General features: G+C 38.6%; 1 protein-coding gene across 1 annotated transcript in view; it reads left to right on the top strand.

The window, feature by feature from the left end:
- Positions 1 to 19,912, top strand: part of GPC6 (glypican 6) — a 1,077,089-nt gene that overhangs the window by 535,916 nt on the left and 521,261 nt on the right. The window contains exon 3 of the mRNA XM_021695926.2: positions 6,822 to 7,213. Within this exon, the coding sequence (XP_021551601.1) occupies positions 6,822 to 7,213 (392 nt within the window). The remainder of the gene's footprint in view (positions 1 to 6,821; positions 7,214 to 19,912) is intronic.

Raw genomic sequence — 19,912 nt, 5'->3', positions numbered from 1 at the left:
ACATAAAGTCTCTGTTGGTAATTCCTCTCTGTTAACATTGGCATTTTATTGTATTTTATTCAAACAGTTAAATGTATAGGTGAATGAATGTGTTCATGGATGTGTATACTTGCTAATGTACACATAGGATAAAATAATATATACAATATATGTGTGCATATATCAGAAATGAGACACATATTTAATCAAATAATTTTAGCCTCCTTTTGTGTGCCACTGTTCTATGCACGATAGCTGTAATCCCAGGATCTGTGAGTGGTTTTATTCTACTAGAAGCTACCCCTTTGAAGAAGATAGACCAACCTGAGGGATATGAGGACGCCTTCCAGTCTCATTTATCTACGTGAACTAATTAGTATTAGTGGAAAAAGTAACCACACATGAAAATTATTTGTAATAAATAATTTAGATTTGACTTGAGAATGCATTTTGCAATTTTTATTTATATATGGTTTTACTCAGTATCCTCAGAATTAATTTGAATTAATCATTCAAATCACAGTGTGAAAGTTTGCCTTACAAAAAACTACAAAGCCACCCCACTTTCTTGTTCTTTCTTAGAATTCATCCTTTCTCCTAAGGTGTGGAGCTCTGGGTGGCATGCTAGTTGAATGGTCTAGGGCAACTTGCTTATTTCTGAGTCTCAGTTTCCTCGTCTGCAAACTAGGTATACTAATATCTGATTTGCATAAAGTATGCGTAAATCCATTAGCACCATGCCTTACGTAGTGTGTGATGCTCATTATATATCAGGCAACTGTTTCAGCTCTATCTCTAGCTAGGTTTGAAATTACCATGATGGTAATTTGATCGTTTCAAATCCATTTGTCCTCTTCATTTAAGGTTTGGCATTTTGACTTTCCTCCAAAATTGTAACAGAAGCAAATGGAAATAATGAAGATATTATGTTACCATATTGATTGCATTTTAAAACAGTTTGTGATGGGGGTGGGGAGCTCTTACTTATCTGACAGAAATTTGGTTAAATAATCCCTCAAACAGGAAAGATGTAGATTACTATTATTAGAATCACTTTGAAATTATATAGCTTATTGATTCCTGGGATGAATTGACTGAGTAAATCATATTGCTTATTATAATATAATAAATTTAATCTATAGAAACATACATATACACACACAGCAAGAGAAAGTATGAATTAAGAGATAAAGAAGTCATAAATAATAAAAGAATTTTTGCTTACAGAAACATTGTCTCATAATAGGCTCTCTTTTTGAACCATTTGTTATTTTGAAAATAATTTGATATAATTTCAACCTCATAATTTTTAAAAATGTATACTGAGGGTTTCCGTTTCTTACAGAAAAACACAACCGATATTTAGGAAAAACTGTTAAAACAATATAAGAAAATATCTATTATAGATTCAAAAGCGGCTTGGGAGTTCATTCAAACATAGCATGCAGGGCATTGCTTAGGTGAAGGATGCAAGAAAACTTGAATGCAGTCAGCGTGGTGAGATCACAAGCTATGAGGTCAAGGTCCAGCAGGGCTAGCAGCAGGAGAGGCAGTAATGAAGCCAAGCAAAGCATTGCTCGGGACAGAGAGAGCTGTGTCAGAGAGGAAGTGAGGGTCTGGTAAGGCAGTCTTGATAATGAACATATTTTTGGACAGGGGCCGTGAGGCCTTCTAGGTAGAGATACACAGGAACTTGGAGCATGGGAGAATATGAATGTTTGTGTCTGTTTTACTGTACAAGAGTTTGGAGGATGTCAGGATGCCGTATCAGTTATGTCCTGCTCTACAATGGCCTGTAGCATCTCTCTCCCTCTAAGGTGGGCCCATGAAGTTATATCATTATCTAAGAAGAGCCCAGACCAAATAGAATCAAGGTGCATTTCACTGGACGCTCATGTTCCTCCATCTATTTATTCACTCACTAGTCACCACTTTCTAAACCCCTGCCATATAATGGGCACCAGACATGGAATTGGTAATATTGGCCACCAACAAGGTAACCCACGAGTATAATGTGTATTTCAGCTGCTTTCACTGAGAGCACAGATCCTCAAATTTATCTCGAAAATAAACTGTGGGGCTGTCTCTATAAATGTCCTGGTCTTTTCTCTGAATGTTTTGATATCCTATTTTTAGACCTCTGGAATTTATCAGTAGGAAGGTAACTCTCCAGGGGTGGATTAAGAGTGATTTTTGTCTCCCCAAGGGACGTTTGGTAATATCTGGAGACGTGTTTGGTTGTCAGTACTGGGGGAAGGATGTGCTGTTGGCAGTGAGTACACAGAGGTCAACAGTGCTGAGGTCGAGACCCCCCGATATAGAGGACCACATCCAACTGTCCTTGCCATGGAAGCTACAGCATGCCAAAGGTGACACTTCATGTGGCAAGGACTCTCTGAGCAACCCCAGTGCTTACCTCTTCTCATAGGGTCTCACCTCCGGAGAGTGGGAAGAGATATGCCATTCAGGGACCATGTATTCTCACCCTCAAAGTCTAACACAGAAGAGAGTAAATGGCGCTATGGTTCTTCTTCCATGAATGCTCCTCATTAACTAGCATTTTCCTGGTGGTCCTGTCCGGTTATTATGTGAGCAAGGAGACTTTTGAAAGGAGAAATCATCTCATAAGATGTGCCTGAACACTGACAGGTGTATGCAGAATGAGGAAGGACACCCCTATTAACTTGTCCTTGAAAAAGGCATGGGGCGAGACAGGAGGGGGCAGGGTCGTAGCTTTATTGTATCTGTGAATCATAACCCTTACCGGACATCAGCTTTCCCAACCATTTTACCCTCCAGGACAGCTCCTCTGGGTCTTTCCTTAACCAGACCTTGGACACTGGGCTGACTGAACCGATCTAACATGCTTTTGTGGAGGGGAGGGTAGAAAAGAAGAGATTAGGAGAGAAATACACTCAACATGAATATGTGGATTTAATGGAGCAAACTTAGGATACCCGCTTCCCATGGCAGGACAGGAGCTATCGGTTACCAAGTATAGAAATATAATCTCCACTGACTGGAGACCAAAGCTCCTACAGTCACTGGGTTTTGTGATCACATGAATTTACACCACCATCTTGAAGCACTCATTTCAAACAAGCTTTCAATGAGAAGTGTTTTGGAAAGCAGGAGAGTAGGAAAATGCTACAATTTCTAGGTAAATGCCGTACAGCACTTAATCCAATCTCCACGCACAGTCTCCCTGTGGTGGCATTAACAAGACATCTCCAGATTGATTGGGCAAAACTTTTGCCGTTTCTGTGGACTGCAGATTCCTCAAGAGCCTCTTGTCTGCCTTTCCCCTCTTGCTGGCACCTCCCTTCGGCCCTGTGTGCACCTTACATCTTGATCCATTCATTTGGCGGCTTCATTTGAAGGCTTTCTTGGATATCCTCAGGGCAACTTTTGGCTCCTCGGAGTTGATTTTTGCCCCTTGAGAGGCTTCTCCAAGCGATCAGGCAGCGTGCAGACTTCTTTTTTGCCTTTGGAACAGTGGTGGTTTTATCTACAAGATTGTTCCCCCACTTGAAGCAATCTGCCCCGCAGCTAACAGCTGTCTGCGTCCAGATCTCCCCTCTAGATGAATAAAATCCTTCCAAAGGCTAATGCTGGCTGGAAAAAGTGCTTCTGTGCATCTAAGAAGCATAACAGAGCCCTAAGCAACAACCTTTGATGTATATTTTGTGAATGGGGAAGAGAAAAAAATCAAAAACATTTTTTCTACCAAACTGTTTCTTCAGATGAAAATTTTTGTTGACTCAAGGCTTTACCCAATGTGAGGTTTGTCCTCGCTGATTAAACGAAGCCTGGATCGAGATCGTTTTTTCCCTACACTGCTCTTCAACTTCGTTCTCTGTGCTGTGTGGGCATAATACTTCATCAGCAAAGTGGGTCCAATAACTGTCTTCCAAATCTCTATCTTGTTTGGTTTGCTGAGAAACAATCTTCATCCAAGCATAAAATACTTTGTTCAAAGAGTCAACCTTCAAAAGGTGGAATTCTAAGTCTGTGAGCAGACTAAAAATGAAATGAGGGTACTTATTTTTGGAGGACATTAGTTTTGCCTCAGTACCTTGGATCCCCATCTTTCATAACATCTAAGATCAATGTACCTTAAGGTAGCAACATTTGTCATAATTGCCTGATACATTAGCATCTTCCAATACCAAATATTAACTTTGACTGTGAGATCACTAAACCATATAATGATTTTGAACAAGGAATAATAACTTGACTTTTGAGGACCAGTGAAGCTAATAGCAAACTTTGGAGACAATGACATACCCTTAGACAGAATTTAAGCTTAGAATCTAATGAAAAGTTTCTTGAGCCCTATTTATTGAAAGATGAGAACTTGGTTTCATTATTCAGTTCTGAATACTAATTTAGGCATACAGAAGCAAACCACAAGGCACAATAAGTGAGCAGTTTGTTTTTAACCATTCGCCTCAAAGCAGGCATAAGTCTAATATTTCATGTTCCCTGTATCAGGAGGGGAAGAGCCTAAGGAATGTTACTTTCAGTAAAAGCAAAAAATAAAAAATAAAAATTTCATCCTCATAGAGAAGCATTTATACCCCCAGTCTTTGCAGAGCAATGAGAGTGAGAAGATTTTTTTTTTTTACTTTTTTTTAAGCTCTTTGAAAATCCAGACCACGCTATTGATTACTAACTATTCATTGCTGAAGGCAGTACTCTGTATTCAATAAATTAAGCTTTAATTCCTGAGTCCAACAAAATAATTGACCTCAAAAAGAAGATAAATGAATGGGCTGTCCTGAGCTCATGATTAGAATCCACTTTCCAGTCTCATTATATTAGTATTTCTCAATTCAGTGATTTTTCCATTCTTTGTTAGTTTCGTTCACAACCTGTAATACCTTTCACCCTGCTCCTCTATCAACGAGGCCAAGCTATTTCCATTCTTGGTTTCAATAATGAAAGATTTTAATATGGCATTTTTATACTTTAGTATTAATATTGATCATTTACTATCATTTCCATTTTAGGACAGACTAGGTAACTAATATTTCTGAAAAATTCTGAAATGTTCCTGATTGCATAAAATCCTATATAACATAGACATAGAGCATACAGAAATATTTTGATTAATGGATCCTTTGAAAACTTTGAAAAATTTACTCTATTTGCCTCAATGCCGATTTTGCTTACTGAACCCTTGAAGATTAGGGAGGTTTAATAACATTTATCCTGATTTTACATTTGAGAAAATGTAAGATAAGAAATATTTGGTCGCTTGTACAAGATCACACAGGGTTTATAAACCATGACTTAGGAAATCCCTCACTTTTTGCTGCCACTATAGCAATAGAATTTCTATATTTAGGAAATATTTATATTTACATTTCCTAAATATAAATATTTATATTTTATAGTAAAAAGGTAAACATGTGAATAGAGTCCTTTTTACAGTTTGATGCTTTGGTTGGATTCATTTAAAAACAACTATAAAATAATCCTTATTATTACAGGCACCATCTAATGATAGCAACAGTGGTTCAATGTTGCTATCTTCAGAATTGAAGTGGCTAAATCAAGGTCTTCTGATAAAGCAGAAATGAGGTGTGGCTTCCAAGGAATCTGTAGAGAGATTCATGTCTTCTTTCCTTCTGTGTCTCAGGAGCAAACCCCCCAGAGTTCCAGAAAAAAAGATATTATTGTTTGTTTGCTTGTTTTTGTTTGTATTCCTACTGGGATTCCTTGAGGTGTCCTGGACTTGCTTTGTCCTTGCATTAGCTGAGAGGGGACATGGTATCAGAGAGCACAGAGAATTATGAGAGGTAAAAAAGGATCCCTCTGATGGTGGGAACTTGGATTTATAAACTCGGACGCAATATCTCTTCTTAGCCTTTTCTCTAACCCAAATTACATTCTCAGAATGGGATAACACTTGAGCTTACTCTCCTGAGGCTCATTTGTGCAAATGGATAGGTGTCCTTACATACATGAAGTATGTCTTGAAGTGTGTCCTCATATGAGGCCCAAAGAGGCTAACAGTACCCAGTGACATTAATTTCTAATTTCTTGCATCCTATAAGTGAGTTCACTAATATTCAAGTTCTGCAGCAGGATAGCAGAGTTCTTGGTGTACTCTTTTTCAGTTAGAACTTCTTAGGCAGAAGGCCCTATATTTTATTCAAATTCTATAAAATGATAGTTTATATTTATAATGATAATGCAAAGTACTTCATAACTTTCTGATTCATTATGGCAATCTAAATTATGTTCATTAGAGTTTTGGTATTAAGTGAATTTAATTGCATTATGAATCTCTTAACACTGATAACTGATTGCTATATATAGCAACTACAAAGAGTCCAAAATATTACACTAATTTAAATATCCCATTTATGAACTATTCCAAATAACAGCAGTTTAATTGAATTTAGTGTTAGCACAGATTTGTAAACAGGCTGGAGCAAAAGTTTTTATCAGTATGCATTTGTTATTATGTTAATGACAATACTTTGCAACATATTTTGATCTGAGTTTGTATCAAATTAAGATTTCCTAAAATTTAACAATAAATGAAAGAAGAACCCAGCTACTTTGGAGGAGTAGTAAATGGTATACTCCTAATGTTAACAAATGCTCTTTCAAGTGGAAATCATGTGGTCTTGTTCTCTTTGACTCATAGAAGATCATAGATGTAGGGCAAAACTTATGTAAAATATTATCACTGGTTCATTGATAACTTAATCACAGGATATATTTTTGTATGAAAAAGACCTTTAGAAACCATTGTTTCTAAGTTAAGTAGATGCATTGGGCATTCCAGATCTTACCAGTTTATGACCGTGTTCTTGTTTTCTTTGCAGAATTTTTCCGAGAGCTCCTGGAGAATGCAGAGAAGTCACTGAATGATATGTTTGTACGGACCTACGGAATGCTATACATGCAGAATTCAGAAGTGTTCCAGGACCTTTTCACGGAGCTAAAAAGATATTATACCGGGGGCAATGTAAATCTGGAGGAGATGCTCAATGACTTCTGGGCTCGGCTCCTGGAACGGATGTTCCAGCTGATAAACCCACAGTATCACTTCAGCGAGGACTACCTGGAATGTGTGAGCAAATACACAGACCAGCTGAAGCCCTTTGGAGATGTACCCCGGAAACTGAAAATTCAGGTCACCCGCGCCTTCATTGCTGCCCGGACTTTTGTCCAGGGGCTAACTGTGGGCAGAGAAGTTGCAAACCGAGTTTCCAAGGTAATTGAAAATCTGCTCTCTTTCTAATTGGTTTTCCTCGTTTGCTCTGTTTTTAAACAACCGTTAAAAAAAAAAAAAATCAAGGTGAAAGTTCTCCCTTACAGCAGTCCTTGCTCTTAGAGAAATCAGATAAATGTCAAGGTTTAATTGTTTTTTTTTTTTTTCTTTTTCCTTACTTTGTGTGAGAGAAGACAAGATTTCAATCCATTCCATGTTTGGAACATAATGTCAATATTTATCAGCGATATAGTAGAGAAGCTTTTATCAGGAACGGTGCGGAAACAGTGTTTTGTAACCATGACCACTTGGCACTTGTGATCAGAGTTTTCAGAACGATAAATAGTCATGAAACAGTCCATCCGGAGGTTATAATCCTCAAGGAAGTCACAAGGCGATAGTCTTCCTGAGGTCTGCAAGTAGAGACAAGCTGCTGTTCAGGACACCAGCTCCTGGCATTTCTTCTTCTTTATCACTCTTGTGAAAGTGGCCAAATTCCTTAGTAGTGGAGGAAGATCCCTTTGCTAACACCTGTAGAACTGGATTAGGGAGGAATAAGGAATACAAAGTATAGATTCTGGCGGAGAATTCCTTTTGTTATCCATTAGCTTTGTAATTCAATGCCATGTATTGCATTGGGCTTAAAAGCAAGATAAATCGCTAATACACATCATGCCTTTCCTTGAGGATGTCTCTAAACCTTTAATGCAAGGGGTCTTTCTCCACTGCTTGCTTTAAACATAGACTGTTTCCTGTGTATAGGATATTTGCCTCATGTTTAAATTCTTCCTTGACATTCAACTGTTCTTATGAGTTGGGCTTGCCCAATTATGAGGTCAACCCAACAAATAAACTGAAAGATGGTTTACTCTAAGAGGCAAAGTAAAAACAATAGCTAACAGGAATCTGGTATTATGTGGCCTAAAAAGGTCATATTTGTACAAAGATTAATGACAAAAACTACTTTCTTATTGCAGGGGTGTGACAAAGAGCCACATAGTTCTCATAACTATTGGTACCATCCTACCATGTTTCTTTTTTCTTCACTTTGATGTCCTCAGTATTTACATCTTGCATAAAAACTGTGTATACCCTTAAAAAATGTTTCTCCATGGCACTATTTATAAATTTCATAGCAATCCATTTTTAAATTACCTGTTCCTACTGAGTTTATGTGAGCATATGGAAAGACTATTTTCAAGAAGGCTCTAAAAAGGTAATCACATGGGACTTAATAATATAAAGGACATATGATTCTGATGTAAAAATCAATGTTTTTTTTTTTAAATTGAAAATCAACAATATTCTAGATACCAAAGGAACTAGAGCCCCAAAAGTGGATTAATAAGGAATGAGCCAGGTGGAATAGCAAGAGGAAATGTGGTCATCTGGGAAAATCTGTAAAATATAGAGAAGTACAAGAAATATATATGTATCCCATATATTCTTGAACAGATAGCTTTTTTGTAAAAAAAAAAAAAAAATCGGTAACCTTAGTTACAGTGGCTTCATATTGAAGTCTTTGCTTTTGTTGAAGAATGAAACACAACCAGCTTTTAAAACACAAGGTAAGAAATTCAAAGCAGGGACTGATGTAGCAACATCCTTGATTGTTTACTTGGATTCTGGCTGAGTGTGAATAATGTTTAGAAGTATATATTTTGGCCTGGGGACGTGCTGGTGCGGTAAGAGAGTGTTTTCTAGCAAAGTATTTAAAAAGCCTCAGGGGAGGCTGCTGCCGATTCTCAGAAGGTGGCATTAACAACTGCCCAGAACTGGCACCTCCCTTTTAATCATTCCCTGACTGTTCAGTGGGAGGTCCTTGTAGATCAAAATCGAATCTACTAGTCTTTCTGGCGTGGAGGTTGACATCATGCAACATCCACCAATAGAGTATGACTTTTCATTTTTTTTCCAAGCATGATGAGGAGGAACACTGAGATCATGCTTCTCCTGATCCTTGCATGGTCAACATTCATTTGCTGAGCAACTGCTGTGGGTTTGTGATGTCGTTTGTGGTATGGAATCATGGAATGTTGACTGTTCTGTGCAGATATTGGCTTGTCTGGCCTGAGTTTCATGAGCCCTAATCTACACAAATCATAAATCCCATGCTGACATCTGGGCCCCACCTTCTAGTAGAAAGATAAATAGAAAGAGAGAGACATACAGATAGAGATATGTGGTTTAAAAGAGGCTGAGAATTTTTTTTTTCTAAAATACTTTATGACTCAGGGAGTTAAGCATTTTTATCAATGAACTTTCTCACCTAATGATTACCAGATGGTCTATAGCTGACTAAACCAGAAATAGATCTACTAGGATTATTAGTGTGCTGATAATTTTCAGCACCCAAAGTATTTTTTTGTAATAAGAATAAAATATTACAGGGCTAAATATATAAAAAGGAGAAGCAAGAATGGTGTTGGAGGTATAAGCCCTTCATAAATCTGAAACCTCCCTGTGGTCCATTACTTGAGTGGTTTAGAGTTGGTGAAATGATTGCAGAAGAGGGAAGGAATTCAAGGCAGAATTCCCAACTAGAGATCAACAAACTAGGTTATCTCCTGCGTCTTGGTTTGGAGAATACTTTTTTTCTTTCAGTTTCTCTTTTCTCTTTCAGTGGCTTCTTAAATCTTGGGGAAGATGTCGTTAATAGCTTCTAATTAAGTGTTTTGACTGGAAAATTTATCTCTTTGGCAAAACACAGCCATTTGACACAAATGTTTTGACATGATATCATAGGGCATTTTCTTACCAGAAAAATGGAGGAATACTTTGTAGGTATCAACACAATTATTTTTTAAATTTATCTTTGCCACCTTATAGATAAAAGCCTTGTCTTCGTCTAGGCACTGAATGGAGCTACTTAATTTTAAGTAACTGTAACTGGAGATCTGGTTCTTAGAAGTATTAAATGATTTGGAGCATCTGTGGTCAATTAGCCAGGATTCATTTTCTCTTTGAATGACTATTTTTTTCCGAGTACCAAGTGTTGACAAAATAAGATTTGGTAACTTGTATCCTTTATTGGTGGAAGGATAAATGGACATGTTCACTTTGGATAGCAATTGGAAAATAACTCTACTGTTGAACAAGTGCATATCCTAAAGCTGCCGTTCTACCCCTGGAGTGGACCAGGGAGACATGTACATGCATGTACAGGTAGATATGTGAAAGAATTTTAACAGCAGCACTGTTTGCAATAACATGAAAAGTAAAAAGATCACAAACGTTCCATCTGTGTACATCATGAGCTCTTTACACCCTGAAATCCTATGGGGCATTGAAAATAAGTGAACTATAGCCACACTCGTGGATGAATCACAGAAACCTCCTTTTGAGAGAAAAAAAAATCACCAAAGCATACAGACAATCTATATAAAATTCAAATAATGTAAAATGAAGCAATGCAGTATTTAAGAATAAAAATATATGTGAGAAAAAAATTTTAAATTGTAAACACAAACATCAGATGGTCATTACCTTTGGGGGTTAGGTTTGGAGATTTTATAAAGGAGAGATATACAGGGGTTTCTAAAGTTATTGATAACATACTGTTTCTTAAGCTCTGGGCTATGTGTGTGGTCGGGAGTGGATTTAAAACCATTTTAATGAAAAATATTCAAGTGGAGAAAGACTTTGCCATTGTTCCTCTCTGATTCTCTTCGTCTGCACAGATATGATCAAGTCCCTGAGCTGTCCTCATGAGTTTATCAGATTTACTGCTGTCTGTGACTTGTTAACCATTCACTTTCCATGCCCCATACTGTGCTGAATAATATCAGGTAAGCATGGAAGGCAAAGCTCTCAAATGAAGATAAAAGCAGATTTTGATAATGTGGTCACCTGGAGAGAAAGAATCTACACTATTCTTTAGCATTGTCCCTTTATTAAAACACCACTCTCAGTCCCTTATATATACCCATTCGTGACTGAGAACATGGATTGCAGCTTGTCAAACACTGTGAAACACACAGACAGAGGCCTGCATAAAGAGGTGTTAACAGGTTGTCTACTTAGACCAAGCTTCAGCTGTTTATCATGAAGGCAATGTAGAAATGACTCTCGTGTCTGCACTGGCCTGTCTTGATGCCATTTAAAAAAAGAAGACATGACTTTCCTATCTTTCTGCTTTAATAAAAGTGACTTCTATGGGTAAACACTGTAAATTATGTCAATACAACTACATCAACTATGCAAGTCATTTCAATGACTCATTCCAGACAGTTTGGGTAAATAGTAGAGCTGAGATCCAGAGAACTTGCACTATTGCCGAAGACTGTCATGGATCTTTTTTTCTGTCTTTCTGTCTATGTATCTATCTGTCCACCTATTCATACAGCCATTAACCTAAAATCCTTCTTTCTTGTGGATCATGACTTTGAAAAGAAAGTCTGGCTTTTAGTCTTTAGGAAGACCAGAATATTTTCATCAGTAGACACCTGCCATATCTACTACACAGACTGTCGTTTTTGCATGAAGAGCCTCTTAGCTGGTTCATCCACCTGACTAAACAGCTTTGCATTAACAATGCAATGCCTAGAAAGCAGTAAACAGAGAGTCAATTTTCAATAAATGTGGTTGATGGACTATAAGGCTGAAAAAATTTATCATCAAATTTGATGAAATGAAGTCTATGAAATCCATCCATTGACAGCATTCTCTGATCACAATGGAAAACTATTCTGAAGAATTTACCATGGATGTAATTTACAAGAGAAATGGTATTCTATTTAGCTGTTTGTTTTGGGGAAAGAATTTATGATATAAAGTAAGACCACCTGTTGTAGCTATCACCTGACTCATTTGTCTTGTGCCTTTTATGGTGATCTCTTAATTGGAGTTAACTTCTTTGGAGTCATCCAGAAATGAAAAGGACCACTGAAAGGTCTTAGGTGAATGAAACCTTTTTATAGTTCTTCTGTGGTTAGTGTATTTTCTTCTGTAATCGATGATTATTCAATGTAGGTTACTTCAGTAATTTACAGTGTTAGGAAGAATAGGTAAGCCTTTCGAAATTATCAATAATGCGTCTATGTTTACAACTTTAAAATCAGCATAAATAATACATGCTTGCTGCTTTTATGATGGTGGTGTGGACGTTATATTTAGAAAGTACTTTGCAATCAATAAATAAATAATTTCATGATAAAAATAGTAACAAAATACAAGTACTAGGAGCCATAACAATGAAAATAGCTTATTAATGTAATTCATTGAAAATGTATGAATTTTACCAAGGTGTAGGTGCTGTAATAAGCTCTGGAAATCACAATATTATAAGAAAGTCCTGGTGTCGGAAGAAGAGAAGAACATTTCCCCTCAGGAATAGCATGCCAGATACTACAGATGGGTTTAGACAATTAAGAGAGACAGTCCCATTTAAATTAAACCATTTTGGTACTACCCAAAGCAATCTACATTTAATGCAATCCCTATCAAAATGCCACCAGCATTTTTCACAGAGCTAGAACAAATTATCCTAAAATTTGTATGGAACCACAAAAGACCCCAAATAGCCAAATCTTGAAAAAGAAAAGCAAAGCTGGAGGCATCACAATTCCGAACTTCAAGCTATATTACAAAGTTGTAGTCATCAAGACAGTATGGTACTGACACAAAAACAGACACATAGATCAATGGAACAGAATAGAAAACCCAGAAATAGACCCACAACTATATGGCCAACTAATCTTCGACAAAGCAGGAAAGAATATCCAGTGGAAAAAAGACAGTCTCTTCAACAAATGGTGTTGGGAAAACTGGACAGCTACATGCAAAAGAATAAAACCGAACCACTCTGTTACACCATATACAAAAATAAATTCAAAATAGATGGACACTCGAGTGGAGCAAGATGGCGGAGGAGTAGGAGACCTGGATTTCGTCTGGTCTCAGGAATTCAGCTGGATAGGGATCAAACCATTCTGAACACCTACAAACTCAACAGGAGATCGAAGAAAAGAAGAGCAACAACTCTCTCATCAGAAAAGCGACCACTTTCTGGAAGGTAGGACGTGCGGAGAAGTGAATCCGAGGCCATATTCAGGAGGATAGACGGCGGGGGAGGGGCCTCCGGCGGCCGCTTCTGGCAAGTGATAGAGCCGCGGAGCACAAAATCGGAACTTTTAAAAGTCTGCTCCGCTGAGGGACGTCACTCTGGTGGCTAAACGGGGGGTGGAACCCTCCGGGACAGTGTGGTCTCAGGACCCTCAGGGTCACAGAAAGACTGGGGGTGCCTGAGTGTGGCAGAGCTCCCAGGTATCGGAACCGGCTGCAGAGGCGGAGCCCAGGCGCGGGCTCTCAGCTCGGGGTTGCCATAGACCGTGATCCGCGGCACAGTCAGGCCACTGCTCCTCCAGCAGGGACCCAACAAGCGGCAGATCCGGGGAGACTCACCTTCCTCCCCCGGGAGGAGCCGCGCGGGAGTGCGCCGCAGGGATCTGCTGGGTTTGGAGACTCCACCCGGGGTCGGGTGCCAGAGATAGAAACGCGCGGTCACAGGCCGGGTGAGCACGGAGTGCGGCCGGAGACCGGGGAGACGGGAGTGACTGACGGCTTTTCTCTGGGGGCTCACTGAGAAGCGGGACCCCGAGTTCTCGGCTCCTCCGGGGCGGAGATTGGGAGGCCGCCATTTTCACTCTCCGCCTCCAAAGCGGTACGGAAAGCTCACAGGGAACAAAAGCCCCGGAGAGCAAACCCCAGCAGATTACTTAGCTGGGAGGGGGTAAGGGCGGGGCAATTCTGCCTCCGGCAAAGACATTTGGAAACCACGGCAACAGGCCCCTCCCCAGAAGATCAGCGAGAACAGCCAGCCAAGACCAAGTTTACCCATCAATGAGAACGGCAGAACTCCAGCTCTAGGGGACTACTGCACATAGAATTCATGGCTTTTTACCATGATTCTGTAGTCTTTCAAAGTTAATTTTTTTTAACTGTCTTTTTTTCTTTTTTTATTCTTTTTGAATTTTTCTTTTTCCCTTTTTCAACCAACATCTTATCAATCCCTTTTTTTTAAAAAAAAAAAACATTTTTATTTTTCATTTTTAGAGTCATATTCTATCCCTTCATAGTAGTTACCCATATTTTTGGCTTATATATATAAGTTGTTCTCTCTTTAAAATTTTGAGATAGTTTCTTCTAACAGATCAAAATATACCCTAAATCTCTAGTATATGGTGTTTTCTGTTCCCCTGCCTGATCACATCCTCTCCCTTTTTTTTTTCTCTTTTTTTAAATCCTCTTCTTTCTTTTTTCAAACAACTTCTTATCAATTCCTTTTATAAAATTTTTTATAATTTCCATCTTTACAGTCATATTCCATCCCTTCATCATATCAACCCTTATTTTTGTACATATATAAGTTTTTCTTTCTTTAAAATTTTGGGAGGCACTTTCTTCTAAAAGACCAAAATACACCCCAAATCTAGTGTGTGGCACTGATCATATTTGATCACATTCTGGTTTTTTTGTTGTTGTTTTGTTTTGTTTGTTTTTGTTTTTATCTTTATCTTTTTCTTTTTTCTCTCTTTCCCTTTCTTTTCCCACTGCTTCAGGTTTTTTCTGATTTGTTTAGAGTATATTTTCTGGGGACGTTGTTACTCTGCTAGCATTTTGTTCTCTCATTAATCTATTCTCCTCTGCACAAAATGACAAGACGGAAAAAATCACCTCAACAAAAAGAACAAGAGGTAGTACCGACTGCCAGGGACCTACTCAATACGGACATTAGTACAATGTCAGATCTAGAGTTCAGAATCATCACTTTAAAGATACTAGCTGGGCTTGAAAAAAATATGGAAGTTATTAGAGAAACCCTTTCTGGAGAAGTAAAAGAACTAAAATCCAACCAAGTAGAAATCAAAAAGGCTATTAATGAGGTGCAATCAAAAATGGGGGCGCTAACTGCTAGAATAAATGAGGCAGAAGAGAGAATCAGTAATATAGAAGATGAAATGATGGAAAATAAAGAAGCTGAGAAAAAGAGAGATAAACAACTACTGGATCACGAGGGCAGAATTCGAGAGATAAGCGATACCATACGACGAAACAACATTAGAATAATTGGGATCCCAGAAGAAGAAGAAAGAGAGAGAGGGGCAGAAGGTATAATGGAGCAAATTATAGCAGAGAACTTCCCTAATTTGGGGAAGGAAACAGGCATGAAAATCCAGGAAGCACAGAGAACCCCTCTCAAAATCAATAAAAATAGGTCAACACCCCGACATCTAATAGTAAAACTTACGAGTATCATAGACAAAGAGAAAATCCTGAAAGCAGCTCGGGAGAAGAGATATGTAACCTACAAGGGTAGAAACATTAGATTGGCAACAGACCTATCCACAGAGACCTGGCAGGCCAGAAAGGACTGGCAGGATATATTCAGAGCACTAAACGAGAAAAATATGCAGCCAAGAATACTATATCCAGCTAGGCTGTCATTGAAAATTGAAGGAGAGATAAAAAGCTTCCAGGACAAACAAAAACTAAAGGAATTTGCAAACACAAAACCAGCCCTACAGGAAATCTTGAAAGGAGTCCTCTAAGCAAAGAGAGACCCCAAAAGCAACATAGACCAGAAAGGAACACAGACAATATACGGTAACAGTCACCTTACAGGCAATACAATGGCACTAAATTCCTATCTTTCAATAGTTACCCTGAATGTAAATGGGCTCAATGCCCCAATCAAAAGACACAGGCTATCAGACTGGATTAAAAAACAAGACCCATCGATATGCTGTCTGCAAGAGACTCATTTTCGACCCAAAGACAGCCCCAGATTGAAAGTGAGGGGGTGGAAAACCATTTACCATGCTAATGGACACCAAAAGAAAGCTGGGGTGGCAATCCTTATATCAGACAAATTAGATTTTAAACCAAAGACTGTAATAAGAGATGAGAAAGGACACTATATCATACTTAAAGGATCTATCCAACAAGAAGATCTAACAATTGTAAATATCTATGCCCCTAACATGGGAGCAGCCAATTATATAAGCCAATTAATAACAAAAGCAAAGAAACACATCGACAACAATACAATAATAGTGGGGGACTTTAACACCCCCCTCAATGAAATGGACAGATCATCTAAGCAAAAGATCAACAAGGAAATAAAGACTTTAAATGACACACTGGACCAAATGGACTTTACAGACATATTCAGAACATTCCACCCCAAAGCAACGGAATACACATTCTTCTCTAGTGCCCATGGAACATTCTCCAGAATAGATCACATCCTAGGTCATAAATCAGGTCTCAACCGGTACCAAAAGATTGGAATCATTCCCTGCCTATTTTCAGACCACAATGCTTTGAAACTAGAGCTCAATCACAAGACAAAAGTCAGAAAGAACTCAAATACATGGAGGCTAAAGAGCATCCTACTAAAGAACGAATGGGTCAACCAGGAAATTAAAGAAGAATTAAAAAAATACATGGAAACCAATGAAAATGAAAACACAACTATTCAAAATCTTTGGGATGCAGCAAAGGCAGTCCTAAGAGGAAAGTATATAGCAATACAAGCCTTTCTCAAGAAGCAAGAAAGGTCTCAAGTATACAACCTAACCCTACACCTAAAGGAGCTGGAGAAAGAACAGCAAATAAAGCCTAAACCCAGCAGGAGAAGAGAAATAATCAAGATCAGAGCAGAAATCAATGAAATAGAAACTAAAAGAACAGTAGAACAGATCAACGAAACTAGGAGCTGGTTCTTTGAAAGAATTAACAAGATTGATAAACCCCTGGCCAGACTTATCAAAAAGAGAAGAGAAATGACCCACATCAACAAAATCATGAATGAAAGAGGAGAGATCACAACCAACACCAAAGAAATACAAACAATTATAAGAACATATTATGAGCAACTCTATGCCAGCAAATTAAATAACCTGGAAGAAATGGATGCATTTCTAGAGATGTACCAACTACCAAAACTGAACCAGGATGAAATAGAAAACCTGAACAGACCTATAACCACTAAGGAAATTGAAGCAGTCATCAAAAATCTCCCAAAAAACAAAAGCCCAGGGCCAGATGGCTTCCCAGGGGAATTCTACCAAACATTTCAAGAAGAATTAATACCTATTCTTCTGAAACTGTTCCAAAAAATAGAAATGGAAGGAAAACTTCCCAACTCATTTTATGAGGCCAGCATTACCTTGATCCCCAAACCAGACAAAGACCCCATCAAAAAGGAGAATTACAGACCAATATCCCTGATGAACATGGATGCAAAAATTCTCACCAAAATACTAGCCAATAGGATCCAACAGTACATTAAAAGGATTATTCACCATGACCAAGTGGGATTTATCCCTGGGCTGCAAGGTTGGTTCAACATCCGCAAATCAATCAATGTGATACAATACATTAACAAAAGAAAGAACAAGAATCATATGATCCTCTCAATAGATGCAGAAAAAGCATTTGACAAAGTACAGCATCCTTTCTTGATCAAAACTCTTCAGAGTATAGGCATAGAGGGTACATACCTCAATATCATAAAAGCCATCTATGAAAAACCTACAGCGAATATCATTCTCAATGGGGAAAAACTGAGAGCTTTCCCCCTAAGGTCAGGAACGCGGCAGGGATGTCCACTATCACCACTGCTATTCAACATAGTATTGGAAGTCCTAGCCACAGCAATCAGACAACAAAAAGAAATCAAAGGCATCCAAATTGGCAAGGAAGAAGTCAAACTCTCACTCTTTGCAGATGATATGATACTTTATGTGGAAAACCCAAAAGACTCCACCCCAAAACTGCTAGAACTCATACAGGAATTCAGTCAAGTGGCAGGATATAAAATCAATGCACAGAAGTCAGTGGCATTCCTATACACCAACAACAAGACAGAAGAAAGAGAAATTAAGGAGTCGATCCCATTTACAATTGCACCCAAAACCATAAGATACCTAGGAATAAATCTAACCAAAGAGACAAAGGATCTGTACTCAGAAAACTATAAAATACTCATGAAAGAAATTGAGGAAGACACAAAGAAATGGAAAAACATTCCATGCTCATGGATTGGAAGAACAAATATTGTGAAGATGTCAATGCTACCTAGAGCAATCTACACATTCAATGCAATCCCCATCAAAATACCATCCACTTTTTTCAAAGAAATGGAACAAATAATCCTAAAATTTGTATGGAACCAGAAAAGACCCCGCATAGCCAGAGGAATGTTGAAAAAGAAAAGCAAAGCCGGCGGCATCACAATTCCGGACTTCCAGCTCTATTACAAAGCTGTCATCATCAAGACAGCATGGTACTGGCACAAAAACAGACACATAGATCAATGGAAGAGAATAGAGAGCCCAGAAATGGACCCTCAACTCTATGGTCAACTCATCTTTGACAAAGCAGGAAAGAATGTCCAATGGAACAAAGACAGTCTCTTCAACAAATGGTGTTGGGAAAATTGGATAGCCACATGCAGAAGAATGAAACTGGACCATTTCCTTACACCACACACAAAAATAGACTCCAAATGGTTGAAAGACCTCAATGTGAGACAGGAGTCCATCAAAATCCTAAAGGAGAACACAGGCAGCAACCTCTTTGACCTCAGCCGAAGCAACTTCTTCCTAGAAACATCGCCAAAGGCAAGGGAGGCAAGGGCAAAAATGAACTATTGGGACTTCATCAAGATAAAAAGCTTTTGCAAAGCAAAGGAAACAGTCAACAAAACCAAAAGACAACCAACAGAATGGGAGAAGATATTTGCAAATGACATATCAGATAAAGGGCTAGTATCCAAAATCTATAAAGAACTCATCAAACTCAACACCCAAAGAACAAAGAATCCAATCAAGAAATGGGCAGAAGACATGAAAAGACATTTTTCCAAAGAAGACATCCAAATGGCCAACAGACACATGAAAAAGTGCTCAGTATCGCTCGGCATCAGGGAAATCCAAATCAAAACCTCAATGAGATACCACCTCACACCTGTCAGAATGGCTAAAATTAACAAGTCAGGAAATGACAGATGTTGGCGGGGATGCGGAGAAAGGGGAACCCTCCTACACTGTTGGTGGGAATGCAAGCTGGTGCAGCCACTCTGGAAAACTGTATGGAGGTTCCTCAAAAAGTTGAAAATAGAGCTACCATATGATCCAGCAATTGCACTACTGGGTATTTACCCCAAAGATACAAAAGTAGGGATCCGAAGGGGTACGTGCACCCCGATGTTTATAGCAGCAATGTCCACAATAGCCAAACTGTGGAAAGAGCCAAGATGTCCATCAACAGATGAATGGATAAAGAAGATCTGGTATATATATACAATGGAATATTATGCAGCCATCAAAAGGAACGAGATCTTGCCATTTGCAACGATGTGGATGGAACTGGAGGGTATTATGTTGAGTGAAATAAGTCAAACAGAGAAAGACATGTATCATATGATCTCACTGATATGAGGAATTCTTAATCTCAGGAAACAAACTGAGGGTTGCTGGAGTGGGGGGTGGGGTGGGAAGGATGGGGTGACTGGGTGATAGACACTGGGGAGGGTATGTGCTCTGGTAAGCGCTGTGAATTTTGCAAGACTGTTGAATCTCAGATCTGTACCTCTGAAACAAATAACGCAATATATGTTAAGAAAAAAAAAAAGAAGAAGAAGAAGAAGAAGGTAGCGGGAGGGGAAGAATGAAGAGGGGGAAATCGGAGGGGTAG

This window comes from Neomonachus schauinslandi, chromosome 3 (genome assembly GCF_002201575.2).
Source record: "Neomonachus schauinslandi chromosome 3, ASM220157v2, whole genome shotgun sequence".
In the NCBI taxonomy this organism is placed as follows: domain Eukaryota; kingdom Metazoa; phylum Chordata; class Mammalia; order Carnivora; family Phocidae; genus Neomonachus; species Neomonachus schauinslandi.
This window is presented reverse-complemented; position numbering and strand designations above follow the sequence as displayed.